This window comes from Callithrix jacchus, chromosome X, assembly GCF_049354715.1.
Source record: "Callithrix jacchus isolate 240 chromosome X, calJac240_pri, whole genome shotgun sequence".
Lineage (NCBI taxonomy): Eukaryota > Metazoa > Chordata > Mammalia > Primates > Cebidae > Callithrix > Callithrix jacchus.
The window spans coordinates 35,712,964-35,735,000 of NC_133524.1; the positions used below are offsets into that span (position 1 = coordinate 35,712,964).

At 38.7% G+C, this 22,037-nt stretch overlaps 1 protein-coding gene across 1 annotated transcript in view; it reads right to left on the minus strand.

Annotated features, from left to right (window-relative positions):
- TMEM47 (transmembrane protein 47) overlaps positions 1-13,540 on the minus strand; it is a 29,564-nt gene extending 16,024 nt beyond the window's left edge. The window contains exon 1 of the mRNA XM_002762757.6: positions 13,061-13,540. Coding sequence (XP_002762803.1) covers positions 13,061-13,286 — 226 coding nt within the window. The 5' untranslated portion in view covers positions 13,287-13,540. The remainder of the gene's footprint in view (positions 1-13,060) is intronic.
- Positions 13,541-22,037: the final 8,497 nt, after the last annotated feature.

A 22,037-nucleotide genomic window follows, 5' to 3' on the forward strand; every position in this document is an offset into this window, starting at 1 on the left:
ACGCCTGCTAATGATCATTAAAATAATAAGCAGGGCTTTATATTGACACAGTTAGACAGATAACTACTTAGCATCCGAAGTCCAATACTAGATTTGGCAAGTATACATATTGTAAGACTTGGACAATTTTATAGTAATATTACAAGTGACCAGAAAACTTGTTCTTCCCTGACTTGTCCACTAAAAGATTTGCATGCCACAAGTACGTGCTAATCTACAGTGTTGGCAAAACAAATTAAAATTTCATAAAGTTCTGTTTCCAGCACCATTTCTTTAAAAACATCATGCATTTTAAGTTTTCACAATAAGTTAATTTCTATAACAATCTTAGTTCTCCAATTACAGCCCTCACAGTATTTAGTCAGATGAGGTGTGAAGAGTCTGTAAAGATTTATTACTCTGCATTAGCTTTCTACCTTTCTAGAAATAATATACCAATACTATAGTGGAACAGTAAACATAAACCAGTCCTGCAGAACATCAATGACCATGGCACTGTCTTACAAATTGCAGTGCTCTGCACAATTAAAACTGGCTATTGTTCAATGTCAGGCCAGCTGATTGGAAATGTGAGTTTGGTTTCTAAGACCACAGAGAACAGGTGATCATCAGTTTTGAGGAAATAACATACATCCTTGGTTGATAAATTGGTGAGGGGTCAAATGGGCTGGGAGGTGTGTTTTGAATCTGAAAACCACATCTGAAATCAGGCTGCCATGTTATGTGTCAGGTTTTCTCAAGAGAATTTTGGCAAAATTGACACAGTGACACACTGGGGGCATTCAAACTGCACCTGAAGAAGTGGAGGCTCAAGATAAGTGTATGCTTCTCCATTAGTATTTTCTATAACAGAAAAAAAACCCTCCATGAAAATATATACACATAATGTTATATTCCCTTTGCAGTTACAGGATAAAAATCAGGCAGTCCCTATACTACAACATCAAGTTCAACATTAAGATGCAACTCACGAACTGATTTCAAGTCCTCTTTCAAGGTATTTTTATTAGCTGGCATCAGAGTTTCCAAGGTCTATAAATGCTTTAGTATTCTGCAGAATTGTGCTGACTTACTTTAGCAGTGTAACATATAAGACTGGTCTGAAATCACCACTGCATTATGAAAATTCTACGGACCACATTCTAACTGTCCAATTGGAGAATTATCAATCCCTTCGGGAATCCATGATGAAAAGTCCCTTCCAATTTTCAGAAAAGGCAAAATCTTAACAAGGATACATTTTCCATATTTTTGAGCCAAGGGCAATCACAAAACCAGTTCCAAAAGCTTTCTGCCTCAACCTACCTCATTTAGAAACCTATAACTTGTCAAACACCAGCTAATTTACCTCTGTAGCTATTGTTTATATGCTGAGATTCATTCTACTCTATGTAAATCCCTGAGCACACAATGGCTATTTCCTGTAGAAAATTAGATATAATTAAAAATAAATAAAAAACAAGTTTTTAACCTTACAAACAGAAGTCCTATAGTTTAGGCGGATACTTCCCTCAATGTATTCCACTGTTTTTATCGATGATTCTCACTTTTCTATAATTCTCACATCACAAATTAAAACACTGATTTTTAACAACTTTTATAATCATGTTCCCATTGGTCAGACTAGTACTTGTATTTTTATCTTTGAATTTCTCCAAAAGGAAATTAACCAACATGATATCTATAACTGCAATAAAATAATTGACTAGACAGAACAGTGATTTTTACCTCTCATCTTGACTAGTAAGGAATATATAAATTCTCCCTAATTCACCCAAACAAACTAGATTATTTTCACTTATGCCCAGCAAACATTTAGCTTTTCTAAATACTTGCATTCATTTGTAGGACATATTTATAGCAAAACATTTAAATTATATTGTCGAGAACTTAGTTAACTTAGTATTGCCAATCCCATTCTATCTATCATCAGGAACTGGAAATAGTGGGATGGTTTAGTATTAAAGGAAAAAAACAAAGCTCAGATACAGAAGAATATTTCAAACTCACATTCCCTAAATTATCCATCTATTCACCAACGACTATATCTTTTTCCCAACTAGCTCACTTTGTCTGAAATTATGGCATTTAATTATTTTCACTAAATGTAACTAAAGAATTTATCTTAATATTAATGCTACATATTTCTGAGTTTGGATACAAAGGCTGTATCTTCACATACAAAGAATAGATTTCTATTTTGTATAGAACCATAAACTTGGCCTAACTACTTCTAAAGGTATCAAATGATCTACTTAACTTTTAAAAGTTAGTCTGCATGTGGCTAATGAAGTGGAAAACTCAAACCATTATTGAGGCAGTTTAAATCTTGGTTTATTGGCTAAGTTGCATTCTGGCCTAAATCCGTCAATACTGCATTAATTTTCCACCACTCTGTGATGCAGACACAGAGAAAGGCAGCCAAATGAATTCTGATTCTAATTTAAATAATTAAAATGACCACTTCTTTTAGTAAAACAACTGATATCGAAACTATCATTTTTCATTTGCAAAGAAATACTTAAGGCAAGTAACTATTTGTATTTTAAAAAATGAAAAACAATATAAACACTGTGTGCAGTGATGCACAAAGCAAAGTAGATGTCTGCAAAAGCAACTATGTTAGATATCCCTAGTAATAACCAGGTTGGCAACAATTCGATTTCCAGTACTACTCTTCAGGCCCATTCACAGATAAAGACTGCCTCCAAAGTATGGTGCTAACCTGATTTTAAACTACAGAGGTAAATGACTTCAGGTAAACATCCAAATAGATGATGCAATAACCCTAATGACCAAAATGCATGTTGATTTTGCCAAATTTTGGAAAGTCCCAGTTGGACAAAATGCCAGATGCATTACTAGTTTTTAACACATGACAATTGCATTCAAGATCTGGCAGCTGTTTTATGTTGATGTTAGAAAAAAATATGCATACCTTTTGTTAACAAATAAAGGAACATTTTAGCTGCTTCACAGAATTCTATCTTAGACAATTCAGTGGAAATGTAATTAATAATATAAACACAATAATATATGGTGTTTTTTCCTCAAATAAAACCATTTGAATACAGTATTTAGCAAAGAGCCTTGCTGTTAAGGCGAGTGCCAGACATTGGACAAAAAGAAAGACGCTATTACCTCTAGTTACTGCTCTTTCTTACCGTGCACCATCTTTGAAAGCTTTCATTAGCATTTGATGGTAACTAGTGTTACTGAACAGGTACTGGTATTTTTCAATAATAATTTCTAATCATGGTATTTCTATAAAGTTGTGATTACTTTGGTATTTTGAACATTGTTCTTTTTTCACTCTTTGAAAACAACCTAAATAGGTTACCACATGGAAAACTTCATTATTTTGAAAAGCAGAAAGAAAATCTACTACTCCAGTATTAGGAGTGGGTGAACTTCCTTTAAGCAACTAAAATTACTATGATGGGTTTAGGAGAGCTAAGAATAATCAAAGAGTAGAATGAAGAAAGCCAGACAGCCACCCACAATCAGTATTAGATATCCCTTTAGTAAATATGGAGGAATAAAATTGGCAAAGTTAGTATTCCCACAAGCTTCTTATGCCCCGCTGCAGAAGTAGAACTTTTGTTTCCTCCTTCACAGCACTTCATACATTTATTTAATCATTAATAATTTGTTTAAAAGACACCATTTGTTTCACTTATTGTGTTTTTCTCACTACCTTCCACAATGCCTTGAACACAGACTAACTGGCTGACCCTGGTAGAAAATCAGTATGTTTCAATGAAGCTAACTCATTGGATACATGGGAGAAAATGGGAAAATGGAGGGAAGCATTCAAATGTTCCTCCCTTTAAGTGACCTAGAGGAGCTAAGAATAGATCCCAGGCTTCATTCACAGAGCATTACGACCAGCATTCTGGTGAATATTTGGTTTAGGGACTTTAAATGGAACAGCAATAAAATCTTCTTTGATGAAAATTTGAGTTACTTTGTGGCTGTCCCCCCTCATGTACAGAGAATAAGTAATTCAGGGGTCTCAACTTCTATCTTTTAACATCTTTTTGCCTAATAAACATACATTTTGAACGGAAAGTATAAATATTTGTAATATCTTGAAAAATGGCTTATTAAAATACCATTTTAAACCTCACAGCAGTCAATAAGCTGATAGAGACAAAGGTGATACAGATATTTTTTCCTTGTTCTTTGGAAGACCATGAATGTTTTGTTGCACATTTTTTTAAATGAGAGTCTTTGGTGTCCATGATTAGAATAGAAAATTGATTATCTATGAGTGTCCCCAAATCACACATAAACCTAAGAGTAAAAACATTAAGGAGTCCTTGTCTTATTTTCAAGGGAGATGAACCAATAGCTTGAAAAGATTAGTAAAATTTAACTGTCAGTGCCTTTAACGTGTGAGGTTGAAATTCTGCTGAAAGAGCATTCAATCTTTTTTTTATAAATTCATAATGCGTATTTTTAATAAAGCCAGAATGCAATTAAATTGTTGAATGAAAATACTCATTTAATCAATTTAAGAAACATATATGGCTGACTTCCACATACTTTTGGAATTATTTTTCAACTTAAAAATAAGCCGTTGGTAGCCAAACTGAGAGCCAAATAAGGAAGGCAATCCCATTTGCAATTGCCACAAAAAGAATAAAATATCTAGGAATGCAGATAACCAGGGTGGTGAAAGATCTACAGGGATAATTATAAAACTGCTCAAATAAAGCACAGAAGATACAAACGAATGGAAAAACATTCCATGTTCATGAACAGGAAGAATCAATAGCATTAACATGGCCATACTGCCCAAAGGAATTTACAGATTCAATGCTATTCCTATCAAACTACCAATGGCATTCCTCACAGAACTAGAAAACCTATTTTAAAATTCATATGGAACAGCAACAAAAAAAGCCAGAATAGACAAGGCAATCCTAAACAAAAAGAACAAAGCTGGTGGCATCACATTACCTGACTTCAAACTATACAGCAGGGCTATAATAACTAAAACAACATGGTACTAGTACTACGGAACAGGCATATGGACCAGTGGAACAGAATAGAGAGCCCAGAAATAAGGCTGTACACCTAGAAACGTGATCTTCGGCAAAGTTGACAAACACAAGCAATGGAGAAAAGTCTCCTTTTTCAACAAATGATGCTGGGATAATCACTAGGCAGAGACAGAAGATTGAAACTGGACCCCTTTTTTACACCATATACAAAATCAACTGAAGGTAGGTTACCAATTTAAATGTAAAACTCAAAACCATTAACTATTATTTAAAACCCTGGAAGACAAGGTAGGCAATATCATCCTGGACATAGGAATGGGCAAAGATTTCATAAAAAGACACCAAAAGCAATTGCAACAAAAGCAAGAATTGAAAAATTGGATCAGTTAAAGTTAAGAGCTACTGCACAGGAAAAGAAACCATCACAGAGTACACAACCTACAAAATGAGATAAAATATTTGCAAGCTATCCATCTGACAAATGTCTAATAGCCAGCATCTGTAAGGAACTTAAACAAATTTACAAGAGGAAAATAAACAATCCCATTAAGAATGGGGAAAGAACATGAACAGACACTTTTCAAAAGAAGACATACATATGTCCAACAAGCATATGAATAAAAAGGTCAGTATCAATGAGCATTAGAGAAATGCAAATCAAAACCACAATGAGATATCATCTCACACCAGTCAGAATGGCTACTATTAAAAAGTCAATAAATAACAGGTGCTGGTAAGCTTTTGGAGAAAAGGGAACACTTATACACAGTTAGTGGGAGTGTACGTTAGTTTATCCATTATAGAAAGCAGTGTGGTCATTCCTCAAAGACCTAAAAAAGAACTACCATTCAACCTAGTAATCCCATTACTGGATATATATCTAAATGAATAGAAATTGTTCTACCATAAAGACACATGGAGGAGAATATTCTTTGCAGCACTACTCACAATAGCAGACTTGGAATCAATTTAAATTTACATCAGTGACAGATGGGATGAAGAAAATGTGGTACATATACACCATGGAATACTATGCAGCCAGAGAAAAAATGAGGCCATGCATATTACAGGAACATGGAAGGAGCTGGAGCCTATTATCCTTAGCACACTAATGCAGGAACAGAAAACTTAATATAGCATCTTCTCATTTGTAAGTGGGAGCTAAATGATGAGAACTCATGAACGCAAAGAAGGGAATAACAGACATTGGGGTCTACTTGAGGGTTGAGGGTGGGAGGAGGGAGAGGAGGAAAAATAATAACTATTGGGTACTAAGCTTAATACCTGTGTGTTGAAATAAACTGTACAAGAAACCCCAGTGACGTGAGTTTACCTATATAAAAATCCTGCACAAGCACCCCTGAACCTAAAATAAAAGTTAAAAATAAATAAATAAAATTAAGCCATTGTTTGAAAGTACCCCATCACGGAGAAACTTAAAATACAAGTGTTTATTTTTAAGGATAAGTCTTGGTAAAAATGTAAATTTGATGGTAATAAACATCTAAAATGTACTTATCACCATATATAATTTTGTTTTCAGACTTTAATTCCATGTGAAATCAAATCATACATAATAATCTTACAAAAAGTGGGGAGCTATTTCACATGCAGTCCTTCACCTCTTCGTCCAAACCTCCATACATGACAGCATTCAACAATCCTTCAAACACCTAGTGACGGTTATCTCCAATTACAGAACATTTTAAAAACCAACCCTTCAAAAATACTATGGTTAAATGTACCCTCTCTCTTGAGTCTTTAACATTGCACCCTTCCTCATTTTTCTTATTCATGTAATAAATGTGAATAGACTGGATTATGTTAAAACCCTTGTCTATTTTAAACATGTTGCAACTCTGCGATTCAATACATAGGCAGTAGTCAAGAGAAGACCTATGTTACTAAAACACAGGAAAAGGAAACAAACAAAAAGTAACTCAAACTCCAACACTCCTCTAGCACTATAAAACCTCTATCAGATGCATTCACGACTTTCTAAAAAAAGAGTAAAATTTTATCACACAACATGAAGTAGCATATTACAGTCCAGATTCATAATCAGTTTGAGTCTTGGTTGTCTGAGATGAAACCAAAGATAATGGAAGGTTTTATGTATCTCTCTCTATTTGTGGAAAAGTTAGGTTCTTGAGTTCATTTCATCTCATATCTAAGTACAAGGAACCAGTCATTAAAGCCACATGCTGGCTGAGGGAAGTTTTTGTCCCAGTCAGACTTTATTAATAAGATCGATTCAAAGTTCTTACATATGGAAACTACAAAGCAAACACAAAGTTGTTCGCTATTTGTTATTGTTGTTCTTCAAAGGCAATAAAGAATGCAGATTTGCAGTTAGACGCCGTGTCAGACTGTATGCTCCAAACATGGCCCAACAGCAACTCCTATCCCACATTCTTTTCTACAATGTGACCTTGCCACTGCTACATCAAAAAGCGGCATTCAATTCTCCTTCCCTCAAATCCAAGCTGGCCATATGGCTCCTCTGCAACCAACTGAATGTGGTAGAAAAGATGTGTGATTTCTCAGCCTACTTGAAAGAGAGTGTGGCTCTGTTAGCACTCTTGCCCTGCGGGAACCACTCAATTTGTAAGAATTACAACTGTCCTGAGACCATAATGCTAGAAAGGCCACCTGTAGGCATTCCAGGGAACTTCACAGCTTTCCCCACCAAGGTGCCAAACCCATGAGTGAAATCATTTGGAAACTGATCCTACAGTTCCAGCTGTTCTGATTCCTAGCCATTCAAGTTATCTTCAGCAAGGGTTCCAGCCATCTATCCTCATTATGTCCTATCTGAATTCCTGACATACAGAATTCCTAAGTATAATAAAATGGTTATTTTACACAACTAACTTTTGTTGTGGTTAGTTTCCCAGCATTAGCAAGTGCAACACTCTTGGTAAGAATCTGTCTTTACCACCCATTAATTGAGACCTTGGTAATCTTACAAAAATCCAAAGTTTCCTCAATAATATATAGGGATAACTTTAGCTACCTTGCAAGTTTATTGTGACATTGGGAATAACTGAGGTGTCTGGCCTGTAATAGTACTGAATAAAAGGATAATAGTTTTGTGATCATAATATACCAAGAGCATTGTTAAATGCTAGGTAATGCATGTCAAAATTTAAATTTGAAATTAACAAAGTACTTCATTATGCAGTGCATTATGCAGTGCAGAGATTTTACTACTTAAGGGAGAAAATTTTTAATTATTGAAAAAAAAATCACTGGGTTTTTCTGAATATATAACCAAGAAGACACATAACAGTAACAAACAGGTACTTTCATATATTTAATCTTTATGATAAACCATTTGAGGCCATTAAGTTGTATGAGGTCACATGATTGGTAAGTGGTCAAGCTCAAGTCAGTTCGAATCCAATGTCTCATGTATTTTCCAAAATACTACTCTGGTCTGACACAGAATTATAATTTAGCATAGCTCACCCGGAAGTCTGTTGTAGTATTTGTTTACTTATTCAATTAGTTATTTGGGGGAAGCCCTTGGAACCGGAAGAGGTTCAGAGAGCTCACTGCTATGGTATTTAGGTTAGGTATGACTTATTTTGAAGCATCTATATTCCTTTCACTAACATATCTAGTAGCACTGACTATATCTATGGTCTCTGTAAGTAGTCTTACTATTAAACAGAAACTTGCTGGAAATTTCTTGAACTGTATTCCTGACAGCAGGTAAAATCTATTTCTTGAGATATGCTTTTGTTTGTTTTTGTTTTGTTTTGAAATGTTTTATTAAAGGCCAGGCTTTTCCCACACCCATCAAATCCCTTAGCTGCCAAGACTGATCTAAGTGGCTCCCTGAGGATTACAATTCTTCTATAATGTGAGCAAAAGAGAAATTATATCTGTTCACAAATTAAAATGTCCTTTGTAAAAGCACATCTAAGGAACTTGAAAATCTAAAAGACATTAAAAGAAAGTCATCAGGAAGATCTTGAAATAAGTTATAGTTGGTTTTCTCTGGCTTATCACAGTTGAGAAAGTTTTGGTGCTATCTGATACTCTTAACTGTCTACCCGTCTATGCTGCATAGGTTAAATGAAACTGCATTTATTCTTCTTACGTTCTTTTCAAGGAAGCCAGAAGATGGGATTAACGATAGTGACTTCCAGGCTTGCTGAGCTATTTGTAAAAATGCATCAATATCAACACATTTTAAGCAATAAGCTGAACATTCCCTGGAGCAAATCACGTTGTGAGGTTTCCTAAAGAAACTGTTTTTGAATTAAGGAATAAATGCAAAATGTGAACAGATGAAACATGTTTGAACTCAGAATCACTATGTCTCAGATTTGCTAAGATTGCAGGTGGTTAGGCAGTTTCCATTTATCTTTAACACCTACAATAGGCTTTCTTATAAATTCCTTTAAAGTCGGTTTTTATATTACATTTTACAAAAGATCTACATATAGTGGACTCTAAAAAGAATTTCTTGTCAATTCGAAATAACAATATCCACCTGTTATTAGCATATGATATATTGCCATTTCAAAACTACCAGTGACTCATGTTACAAATGCAGTTATTTTTAGGATAGTGTGTGAATGATGTTAACAATATCCCTTGAAAAAGATACTATTTGATCAAGTATTTTGTGGATGAAGAAAACGGAAAAATGTATTTGTTATATCCCTGAATTACTGTTAGGGAAAGTGTTCATTTGGCCATCTGTATGTCCTTGCTTTTTGCTTAGTCAACAAATTACACAGATATCAAAAAGCAATCTGCTTTATATGAAATAGCTATATATTTACACATTTTAAAGAAGAAATGTAAAGTCTCCTTAGAGGTTATACAGCACATCTGATGTGGACTTTAGGGCATTAGCATTCTGTATACACTTCTGCCAAACCTATTTACACTAAGGATTCTTGTAATTGCTATGGCTGTGAAACCCTAGCAACTGTATCCTAGAAATAAAGTTAGGAAACTAAATGTGACTAAGCAGAAGTCTAAAATATTACTATAATTTGTGTAAGAATTAAGGTTTATTAAAAGTTTCCCCAAAACATTTCTGGGGAAAACTATCTTTAGAAAGGAATTCTGTGGCCGGCAGCCATGTGAGTACTACATATTCTAAACTTCCTAACAAGCATACTTTATTTTTTTTCTCTTTCCACTATTAATGACAGTCAATTAGCTGCTTTTTCATATATCTTTTCGGAACACTTAGAACTTAAGATGAGTGCCTAAACTGTCCTCCATACATTGAATTGAGACACCAGAGAAAGCATTACGGCTGACAACCAGATTACTGGTTCCTACTAGAAGAGCTGACGCAACCTTCAATACACCAGGACACAAGAGGCATGGTTCTACTTTTGCTTAAAATCATAAAACAGGTCATAAACAGCAAACGATGCACATCTGGTACCAAAATTAAAATGCAAGTTTAAAAATAATGGCTTAGGGGAAAGTTTCAGTAGAAACTGGGTCTAAGTAGGGCATACTATTGAGTAGAAACATTCCTGAAATGTTCCTTCAGTAAATACAGGCCTGCCTCTTCACAGCAGTTTTAATTCTAATTAAGACAAACGTTTTTAATTAAGCCTTAAAGATCCTGCTGAAGGGCCTTCAGTAAAATTGTCCTTGGTGGTTCCTCCCAAGGTAATTTATTTTGAGAGACAAAGAAGTGGATCTCTGAAAATCTTCAGAAAAGACCTTTCCCTCCCTGTTTTCTGCTACTCCACACAGCAAACAGACTGAAAAAAGCTGCTTGCCCTTTGGAACACACAAGCAATGCTGGTTTGATTCAGTTATTCCCCTTCCTTTCAAAAAACACTGGTGGATAGAAGCTTCAAGTTCACAAAACATAAGAAAGCAGATTCTGCCAAGTGGGGACACAGCAATTTTCCGTATTTTGTTTCCTTTCCTCCACCCCCACCCTGCACCCCACCATCACCCTGGAGAGCAAAAATGAACTGCAATTATATACAGAAAGTCAAGAACTTGTTCCACAAAACCTCTTACAAAACCATCTCTACTTTTTACCCACTTGCTTATGAATGCTACTTTATCTGGGCTGAAAACCATTTTTTTTTTAGGCAAGATAAGATGAAAGCTGATTTTCAGAAACCCAAATAGAAATACGCACTGGGCTATGAGTTTCAGCAAGGGGGTAGAATAAATGGGGAAAAATCCCAAACTGGGCCTGCCTTTGATTTTTACTTTGCAGAGTGCTCCTACCGCTATATTTGCATTAGGCTTGTGTCTCCATATTTCCTTGACTAGCGAGGAAAAAAAGCTGAGATAAATGGGTATGGAGGCAATTAAGAAAAGATTAGCAAACACTGTATGCTGTTCTACAAACTGGAGCTGGCTTCTCCCCATTCCCTACATTCCTGGCCAAGAAAAAAGAATACTGGCCTGAAAAGCAAATGTGAGTTGAAACTGGTTTCTCTAACCTAGCTGAAAAGTCTTTATGCAATCAGGGGGCTATTATTTCAGGAGACAGAGAAAAAGGGGCAAAACATTCACGTTGCTAAGGAGACGTGCAGAAGCTGTCATTCCTACATAAATTTTACTATTGAAGAGGGGAAAGGAGATATTTTCGCCAAAGTTTATTTGGATCTCCTGGTTACGGAAGAAAGAAATTCTGCCGATTTATTTTATCTTTAGTTGTAAACAGCCAACCCTGAAAGAATTAAAGGACCTAAATGTTGACCTCCTGCTGCCAACCAGTTCCCTCCAGAGTGAACTAACCAACAAAGAGGAAACCCTTCAATGGGAATTTTGAGGTAATATCAAAGAAAAAGACTTTTTTTTTTAAACACAAAATTAAATTTACACAAGAAACTTAACCAAATGAACTAATCTGTTATAACAGGAACCAAAGACAAAGAAAAATCAGATTTTTGTGGCTTTTGTGCTATTTCAACTTTGTTAGAACTTGAAACGTTTCCAGGAAGCCTTTATAAATAGTCCCAGAAAAGACAAGAACTGGAAGGAATTTAATGAGTTTCTCAGGTGTCTATGTGAATGAGTGAGAGAGAGAGAGAGAGAGAGAGAGAGAGAAATCGCCCGCAGGTCTTCTCCCTTTATTCCCCTTTCTCTGCGCTGATAGCAGCAGCTGAAGAATCAAATTTAGAAAGGAAAGGGTTTGTAGCAAGAAATCATAGGTTGACAGATTTCCGCTAAGGGCATAACTGGGGCGCCGGGGAGGGCAACTGGAGGGTCAGGGAGGGAGTAAAGCAGTAAATCCCCCTGGGACTGGTAGCCTCCGTTAGCTACCTCCATTCCCCACCGCCTTCTTATCCACTGGCAGCTTTCAGCGCTGGCTGAATAAAGCACAACTTTCTAGGCATCTATGAGTAGCTCATGGAGAATAGAAAGGTCTGGAGAGAAGAGTTAGAGTGGCAGAGAAAAAAAAAAGGCAACTCACAATCAACGGCGGCATCACCAAAAAAGGAAAGGAAAATAAGCCTCTCTCTCCCCCAACTCTTCAAATCCATCAAAAATGTAAGGAAATAAAATCCAAACCAAATACATTGGTGAAAACGCAGATAAGGTCGAGTGGAACCGGCAGAAATGTGAACAGCAAGAGGTAAACCTAGGCAAATTCGTCGAGAGAGGAGGGAAAAAGGAGTGGGGAAGACCGAACAGAGAAACCCCGCAGCATCTCGGTGGAGTTGGGGAGTTTTTGCCTGCTTCTTTTTTAACGGGGGTGTGGAAGGCGTCGCATTTTTTACACAGCCACATGGCTCTCGCCTCAAATGATAACAAATACCCAAAATAGCGTACGTGTTACTCCAGAACAGGAGGAATGGCCACGGGGGAGGGAGAGGGCGTGGGCTGTCGCTTTAGGTTTGGCGACCAGGGATGGGGAGGGAAGGGGGTGGATGCCAGGGAGGTGGCTGGAGCCCCAGGATCCGAGAAGGGCCTGGACGGGGTGGGACGGGCGAGGGCAGGGGACGCGGAGAGGTGGGGACTGGCGGTGGCTGTCCGGGCAGTGGGGCTCGGGGCAGTCCAGGGCGGGAGGTAGGGGTCGCGGCGCGCCGGGTCCTCACCGCTGCTGAGCGTGGACTCGCAGTGCCAGCTGTCCAAGCTGGCGGGTTTCCGGCAGGACTCCCAGAGGGACAGGTAGTACTGGTGGTCGGCCGTGACCCAGGCCGGGCTCAGCACCGCCCCCAGGTCCAGACACAGCGCCAGGAAGATGCACACCAGCCCGACTAGCTTCAACGGGGTCAGCACCGACACGCGCACCTCCTCCATGCCGCTGCCCGCCGAAGCCATTCCTGGGCGCCGCTGCCGCCTGCCCTGCCGCAGGCGAGGACGCCAGGCAGGTCCGGGGAGCCGGGAGCCCGACCTCCAGAGGGGGAAGCCGCCGAGCGCCACGCGCGACGACTCGCTCCCTCGGGTTTCTGCGCGCCCCCTGCCGCGAGGCCAAGGTGGGTCTGCAGAGGCGGCCGGCCTGGTGGGGGTCGTCGGCAGCCGCAGCGACGTCGAGTCCACCCCGGACCTTCACCGCCGGCCCCGCGCAGCTCTCTGCCAGCGCCCGCGCCCGCTCCGCCCCGCTCGGCCGGGCTCGCTCCGCCTCTGCCCCGCCCCGGGCTGAGGGAGGCGGTGCCGAACCGGGATGGGCGGAGGGCCCGCACCCGGAGGCTTCGGTTCCAGCTCTCAGTGCTGGAGGCTCGCGCCGGTCCCGCCCCTACCCCGCCCCTGGCTCGCGGGCGGAGCCCAGTGCCCGCCCGCGCACCCGACTCGCAGCACTCGGCAGTTTCTTGAAGCAGCCGGGCACCCCGCCCGGCCCTCGCCAGCCCCCAGCCTCGCGGGCTTCAGGTCGCCGGGTCTCCCCCTTGGCCCTGTCACGTGGGTTTCCTTTTCTTAGGGAGCAAGAGTGAGCCGTTTTCTAGAAGGCGCCAGAGGTGGATTCCTAGGAGCCTGGGAGCAAGGACAGGTCCTCTCTCTCAGCGATGTAACATTACCCTCCTCGGCCAGTTTCACATCCTGAGAGATTTGGAGGAAGGAGGAGAAAAGTAACTAAACGCATTTTGTCCTCTTTCTCAAAACCAAAAAGAGGCCCAGTAGCCGCCCCCCCCGCCTCGGTTTTCCCATTTCCTCACTTCTCTGGCTAGCCTGCTGCCGTTTCTGTTCTCTGGGTCTGCCTGCTTTTGCGCCCCCTATGAAGGGCATTTGCTCTGGAAAGGCAGGAGCTAAAAAGGAAATGAGAGTTCCTGCAAAATGTGAAGTAAATCTTATTTGCACCTCCACTGCTCTGCCCTTTGGGTGTTGGCTAAAACCTTTATTAATTCCACTTTCCATTATGCCAGCCTGGATCTAATTCTCCTCCTGGGTATTAAGATGTCCTTGTCCTTAGCAATATCTAGCCCAGGGCCTGCTATAGGAAAAGTGATGTGTATATTTCCTAAATGGGAAACTAAGCAATCTAGAAATATATGTTGAGCATCTAAGGACTAAGGAGTCAGCACAATAGGACATCATCCTGTTCTTAAGTAGATGCACCATATTTCCCCTTATATGTGAGGACTAAACACCTCTTGAAATTGTAATTGAAATTCTGTAATTGTCTAGTTCAGCATGATTGGTGGGTTGTCTCTTGTAGCTCTTTAACACATCTCCATCTTTTCTATAAAAGAAAATTTATTGACTAGATCATTGTAAAGGGGCTATGTTTCCAAATCTTTAGTCATACCAAACACTTGGTGAGACTCCCAAAACTGTGGTTAAGGGCTGAAGAATGCAAGAAACACGTTCTCTCTTTTATGAAACCCAATCCTCAATGTTGCAAGATTTCCTACTTTTGGTTTATAAAAATTATTTTCCCCCAACCACATCTTCCATAGGTTAAACACATGTTGACTGAAGCAGCATTTTGGGTGTAAGAAACAATCGAGTTAGTGTCAAATGAGAACTAACCTAATGTAAAATTAACACCTGGGCTTTTCTTATATTTACAATACCGGGAACTTTTCTCCACCTCTCAATCATTAGGATGCTCATTATTGCAGGACCCTTAACAAAGAATGCCTAGAGCATCCAGAGCTCACTAACCTCCAAATTCCAAAGGGCTTCTTGGCTTCTCAACTAGAAAGAAACTTAAGTGAATCTTCTCCTTAAAAACTTCGGGAACACTGAAAAATTTAAAAACTGGGACAATTAATAGGCATCCAGGATTGTGTGACTGTTCTTTTATCTAGATTTATGTTTGTAGATTTATAATGTGTATTCAAAAGTAAGAAGAAAATTTCTTGACTATGCTCTCAAAGATAGAAAGACATCTTTATTTTTCCTCCAACTTCTATCATCTTCTCTTTAATAAGTTTCTTTTCCAATTAGCCAATAGTTTTTTAAAATTCTGTTTAATGTAGGCTTTCTTTCCCTTCTACCCCTACCCTAACCCCCACCTCCACCCACATTTTTGCTTAATTTTTTTCTGACTTCTTCTCAACTGCTTACTTGGGTTACCCCATCCTTCTTTATACTACCTACAAAATTGTCTCTATGCTGTCTCCAAAATTAGAAAAGTAAACAGTTTTTAACAAAAAGCCAAATTTTCCTTAAAAACTCTATTCCTCTATTAATAATTTATAGAATTTTGCACAACAGGAGGCCTATCAATCATCCTTAATCCTCAATTTCAAAATACAACAAACTCTCAAATGTTTTTTTTTTCTTTTCTTACGTTTGTAGCAAACTCAGGGGCAAAGGGACACTTCCTCTCCACCTGCTTAAGGTTCACTGAAAATGAACTGAGAAAAGGCAGATTAATTGGGAAAAAATGCATAAAACTTATGTGCACAGGGGAAAAAAATCACAGGAGGGCAATTACCCAATAACCCAATGAGGTCCAGTTGCTTATATACCCTTCTTCATAGAAAGAGGGATGGGGGCTGTAGGAGTAAATGATTTCCAGGGGAAACCCGGCCCAAAGAACAATGGCCTGGAACAAAGTACTTCTGAGTTCTGGGGCAGGTGGCATTTAGGTGAGGGGCAGAATGTCACTGTGAACAAAGCTTGTCTTGTAATGCAGACTGAGCCTCCCAGGTAATTTCTGAACCTCTCTGGAAAGAATAGATGAGAAGTCTGTTGGGACATGGTGAGAACTCCCAGTCTCTTCTGGGTGGCTTAATCTTTCCTGGTTATTTGATGAGATTCCAAGGGAAGGGGTCTTAAGATAATTGCATTTTTTTGGGAAAGGAGTTTTCTTAAATTTGGAAATTCCAGAGGGAATTCCTCCTGGTGCTTCAGAAAACAAAGAGAGCCAGAGAGGCAGGGAAAAGTCAGAGAGAGACCGTCGGGCTGATTCTTGAGATTAGCATGTCAAAACATCATATTTTGGGGTATCGTTTTATCATCCAAAAGACCACTAGGATGGCTAAATAGTAGAAAGAAGAGCTTTATTGGCGACATTAGTTTGCAAACTAGGAAGAGAAAGTCTCGGGCATGAGCCGAAGGTGCTCCCTTTTTGAATAGGGGAAGGACAGGTTGGGTTTTATACCTCACAGGGTCCATGTTACACAATATACTCATACATATTCAGCAAGTTTGGAAGAAAAGCTATACTATACATATTTATCAAAGGAGAAGAATGCACGCACAATGGGTAAACATATATGTAACATCCCATGTTCACTTTGGGGCAGGGTCTTAGCATTAAAATGCGGTGGAATTGGGCTTCTTTTTTTTTTTTTTTTTTTTTTGAGATGGAGTCTCTGCCGCCCAGGGTTAAGGCTTGAGTGCAGTGGCTCGATGTCGGCTCACTGCAACCTCTGCCTCCTGGGTTCAAGTGATTCTCCTTCCTCAGCCTTCTGAGCAGCTGGGACTATAGGCACTTAATATCAAAAGAACTATACGACACAAAGACAGTTTCTATGCAGCCTCTTATAAGCTGGCTGAAACTTGCTTAAGGTCTGTAATTGCTTATCAGAAAAGAATGTTTATAAGGCCCATACTATGTTCAATCAGAGTTGCAGTGGTCTGGGTTATAAATCAGAGTTAGTAGGAATCTGATAGCTCTTATTGTTTGGAAGTTCAGAGCAGTAGGAATTTGGAAATTTGTCATGCTAGCCAGGCCATGAACCCTAGACCTGTAAGTAATTTTGTTTCCTTAACCTTAGGGTTCATATTAGCTAATATAGGGGCATCTATTTATCAGATTAGAGCTTTATGATCTCCACCAATGGAAAAACATATTTCAAACTGATGTGAGCCAACCATGGTTTCAATTTATCCCATTTAGTGTGAAGACATATGCAGGCACAGATCCTTTTGGCTGCTGTAAAATTTACAGTGTATGCACCATCATATCCTTCAAATATTTGAAAAATCATGAATTGCCCAACATACCTGGCCCCAGAAGTTTCAAATAAATGATGATAGAATTGGCTGGGCACAGTGGCTCATGCCTGTAATCCCAGCACTTTGGGAGGCCAAGACAGGTGGATCACATGAGGTCAGGAATTGGAGACCAGCCTAGCCAATGAGGCGAAACCCTGTCTCTAATGAAAATACAAAAATTAGCTGGGTGTGGTTGTGCATGCCTGTAATCCCAGCTACTCAGGAGGCTGAGGCAGGATAATCGCTTGAACCCAGGAGGAAGAGGTGGCAGAGAGCTGAGATAGCGCCATTGCACTCTGGCCTGGGCAACACAGCGAGACACTGTCTCAAAAAAAAAAAAGATGATAGACTTGTGTTTACCCAAAAGATGGGAAAAGTAGAATGAGAAATTCCAAAATTAGCAAACATTGAATGAAAACCTACCCCCAAAATAGTATCTGAATACAAGTGGGTGGTAGCTGGGGTGGGAGGTGACAGTTAATATTTATGTGTGTGTCTTATATATGTATCGTATATCTGAATGTGTGTGTGGCAGAAATAAAAAATAAAATAGACCCAGATTTGAGAAATGAGATTGAACTGTGAAGAAAATTCAAGTCCCTAGCCAAGGAGATTTAAGATCCCTTAAAAGCGATGGCTTTGCTGGCCCTGCACCATCACATCACACAAAGGCCAGAAGCCACCTCCTTTACTTGAGACTAGCTGAGGCACCATATCATGATAATTACCCCTGTCCTGGGACCTCATGAGCAAAGGCTAGCAACTAGAGTCCCACAGTACAGGAGCTCCGTGAAAATTGGGTGTATGAGTTGTGTAGCCAGGAAAACACAGGAACAAGTCTCTCGCTAAATCCTGAAATAAGGATGAGATCATCTCCAAGCTTGAAGCATTGAGGCCACAGAAACAGGTCAGTTATATGAGAGATCAAGGTCAAATGGAAAAAACTGGAAAGTTCATCAGGGAATTGGAAGGTGTCATAGCTGGAAATAGAACGTGTGGAAGAGATGGGGGGAGCACATTCCCAATGTTGAACTGCTCTTGTGAGAGTAAAGAGGACTTATTTTCATGCTGTATCAGCCTATCAGCAAGGGTACCATCTCTGTGTTTTTCTAACAGTTGAAATATGTAACTACTAAGATTCAGTCATGTGGGATAAACCATTAAGGACTTAACCAATTAGGAAGGAAAAAATTATTTACTGTTTTCAGGGATAAGCCCAAGAAATCTCATACATTGTCCAAGTCCCCAATTTGTCATTGTCACAGCAGCCACCGGCCGCTGTCAATATTAAGCCCCTTTTTAAGGTGGGCAGTGGGAAGGTATCCTCCAGTTCTTCTAACTCCCATCCATATAGACTAGGATCTGTCCATTGGGTGCAGGGCCACCTAGTTGGGCTCTTTTATTTGTGCTTCTCCTCCCGAATCCTGGAAAGTTGTTCCTACACTGTAGATTTCAGCATTGGGATCACCTCCACACATGCACTCATTAGACCTCTTTGTTTTCAGCAATGAGGTCTAATTACCAATATTTATGGTAATTAATGATGGAAGAGAGAAAAAATTGAATGGAGGGACAGATTCCTTGGGAGAAAAAAACAAATATTTACTGAAAAATTAGAAATACAGTAGTCCTCCCATTATCTTCAGAAATATGTTTCAAGAACGCCAGTGCATGTCTGAAATCACAGATAGTACCTAACCGTATACCTAGTGTTTTTCTATACATACATACCTTGGATAGAGTTTTATTTATAAATTAGGCACAATAAGAGTTTAATAACAGCTAATAAAATAGAACAATTATAACAATATACTATAATAAAATTTATATGACTATAGTCTCTCTCAAAATATCTTACTGTACTATACTAACATTTTCAGATTCTGGTTGTCCTTGGGTAACTGAAACTGAGGAAAGCAAGACTGTGAATAGTGTAACACCATTGTACCCATTGTTTGTCCAGTGGAACCAGTAATAATGTCAACAAGATACTTTAGGAATAAGAAAACGGAAAAGAGCACTTTAGAGGTTTATTCTCTTTACTGTACATTTATTCTCTAAGTCCACTCAGAAAGACTGTAATTTGAGTGAAACCATACATAATATAATGAAGCCTACCTGATATTTATGGAAATTAATGAAGTCAAGAGAGTTCCAGATTCTGGTGCATTCTGTTTCATTTCTGGAATTTCTTGTTGCACTGTTGCCAATTTTTTGGCTTAAAATTATCATAAATGGCTGTGATAAGTAATTGTTGTTTCTACTTTTATTCAAAAAAGCACATTTATAAAAATTATTAATCCTGCATCTAAAAATCTAAATTTTATCATTTTTCTAATGTCTTTTCTATTTTTTAAATGTACTATAATGTTGAATCAGTTAGATTTCAGTCGATAATATCACATAATTTAGTATTTATATTAGATGTTGTTTTGATTTCAAGTTAATTGATGTTTTATAGCAGGATCTATGACCATAACAATATAGTTGTCCACAAAGAAAAAAGAAAATAAATCATGGAATTGGAAACACTAAAGGACATGAGAGGGAAAGGATGATTACTTTTAAAATATATATGTTCATTGTAATGAAAGATGTGTGCGTCAGATGACCAGGAGGTAGGAATATGGGAAACACTTAGACTATTCTCATTGGGACCAGTTTTAAATGCCTTTTCTACTTTCTTGTCAAGCATTCATTTCCTTAACAATGGTTACATATAGGCACAACTGTTCCTCTACATTTATATTGTATTTGTACTCATTTAAAGCTATGTGAAGAAATGACCAGGTATATATATACCAAGCACATTACTACTGCAGTTCTACTCTTTCAGTCTCTTTGCTTTTAGAACTACAAGTTGAAACTTCTGGTAACCCTGAAGCAAGTGCATGCCTACCAACTTACTCTCATCATGGTGGAATTTTGGTTATCCTTGGACATTATCATCATCATACATCATTTATATATCTGGTTCAGAGTGTCCTGTGCTTGGGAACTAAATTGAAAATGGAACATAGCCTCAGAAATGGTTACCCTAAAAAGCTGAAACATTGGTAGGATTGGCAGGCTTAGCTTATTCTTGCTGAAGCTTGGAGGGTTAAGTGTAGAATCATGACTTAGCTGTTGACTGAGACACAGATTAAGAGGTCAGAGTAGAGAAGGAAAGCATCAGGAAGTTATTTGCCCTTCCCCACTGCTCTTTTTGGAGCTGGCTAGCTAAGCTTTATCTGTGATTTTAAATTTTAGTCAAATCCATATTTATGTACTTCTTGGTGAATTTTCATAGACAATCTTTATAGAGACATTTTGCCCTTAAGCCTTTGAATGAAGATGCTTGCAGATAGATGGAAAAAAGAGAATTTCCAGCTTAGATACCCTCTTCCTGAATTTGGAGCTATTTTGTCAGTTTCCCACCTTAGCAATAGATGTTGATTGACAATGATGACTAGCAATGTTTTATTCTCTGCCGTTTGCTTACTTTGTTGTAATATAGATAATCTCAAAACTGTTGTAGCTGGGAGTCCTTCCCCAGTGTGCTCCTGATGGGCATTGTATCTGTAATGTCAGAAAATTCTCGTTCATAAGGAAGTATGGGTACTGCCTCTCTTTTGTGGCCTGATGGACTCACGTGTGAAACGGGGACAAAACTGACCCCAAATCATACATCTAAAGTATAGTGATGACTCAATGTTAACTAAAGAAAAGCTGAAATTAAAAAGTGTTAAGCAGCAAGAATACCTACAACAGTTTAACTCACATTCCAACTTAAACGAATACAGCTAAGCTATTTATCTTGAGTTTCCAAAAGCTCTTCTTAAACGTCACCAGTGCCAGGGGATGGAGGATAGTGGAATAAAGAATCTCTTAGAAATTTTATTTCATTGTAGCTCTCACCTCTGTATTTCACCTTTTAAATTTAGTCTGTAAAGTGAGTTTTACTTCACGTTGTGTCTACAGTCTGTCAAAATTCAAAATGTCAGTTGATTCATGTCCAAACAAACATAGGTGGAAAAGTATTAGAACAATATGAAGATATGTGCTTATGTCATTTCTGAATCATTTTCTTTTCAACTTTTCTCCATTCTACGTGTTTCACATTTTTCCCCTTTCCTTTCAAGCTTTCTTATCTTTGGTAAATAAAAATAGGAATCTCTTTAAATTCATCAAGACCAAGGTTAAAATACACACTTTGGAACCTACAGACTGTATGGCTTTGAGCACACCATGAACCTCAGTTCCTTCCTTTATAAATGTTATGATACATCACTGGGTTGTTGTGAGGATTAATGGGGTAATTTACATAAGGTGTAATGTCTGGCATATGGTATGCATTAACCGTGATTATTAACATTATTATAATCCAGATGTCAGCGAGGGCCTCCTGATCCCCGGGAGATTTAGGTAAACTTGGCTCAAATCTTTAATTTCATGATCCTTCAGAGTACAAAGTCCTTTCCAAAATTCTTGCCTCTTCTGTTCTTCTCTGTATTTGGTTCTGCATCTTATGCTGAATTCTTCCCCTTGAAAACCTAGGTGCAAATGCCAGCCCCTTTACCAATTTCTGGAAAAAACAAATCAAATGACACACTATTTAGTTTTGAATTCATACAAGACCTTTCTAACTGCTTGAGGAGTCATGAGGGAGGGGTACTACATTATGAAGAGGAAAGATTTCCACATCTT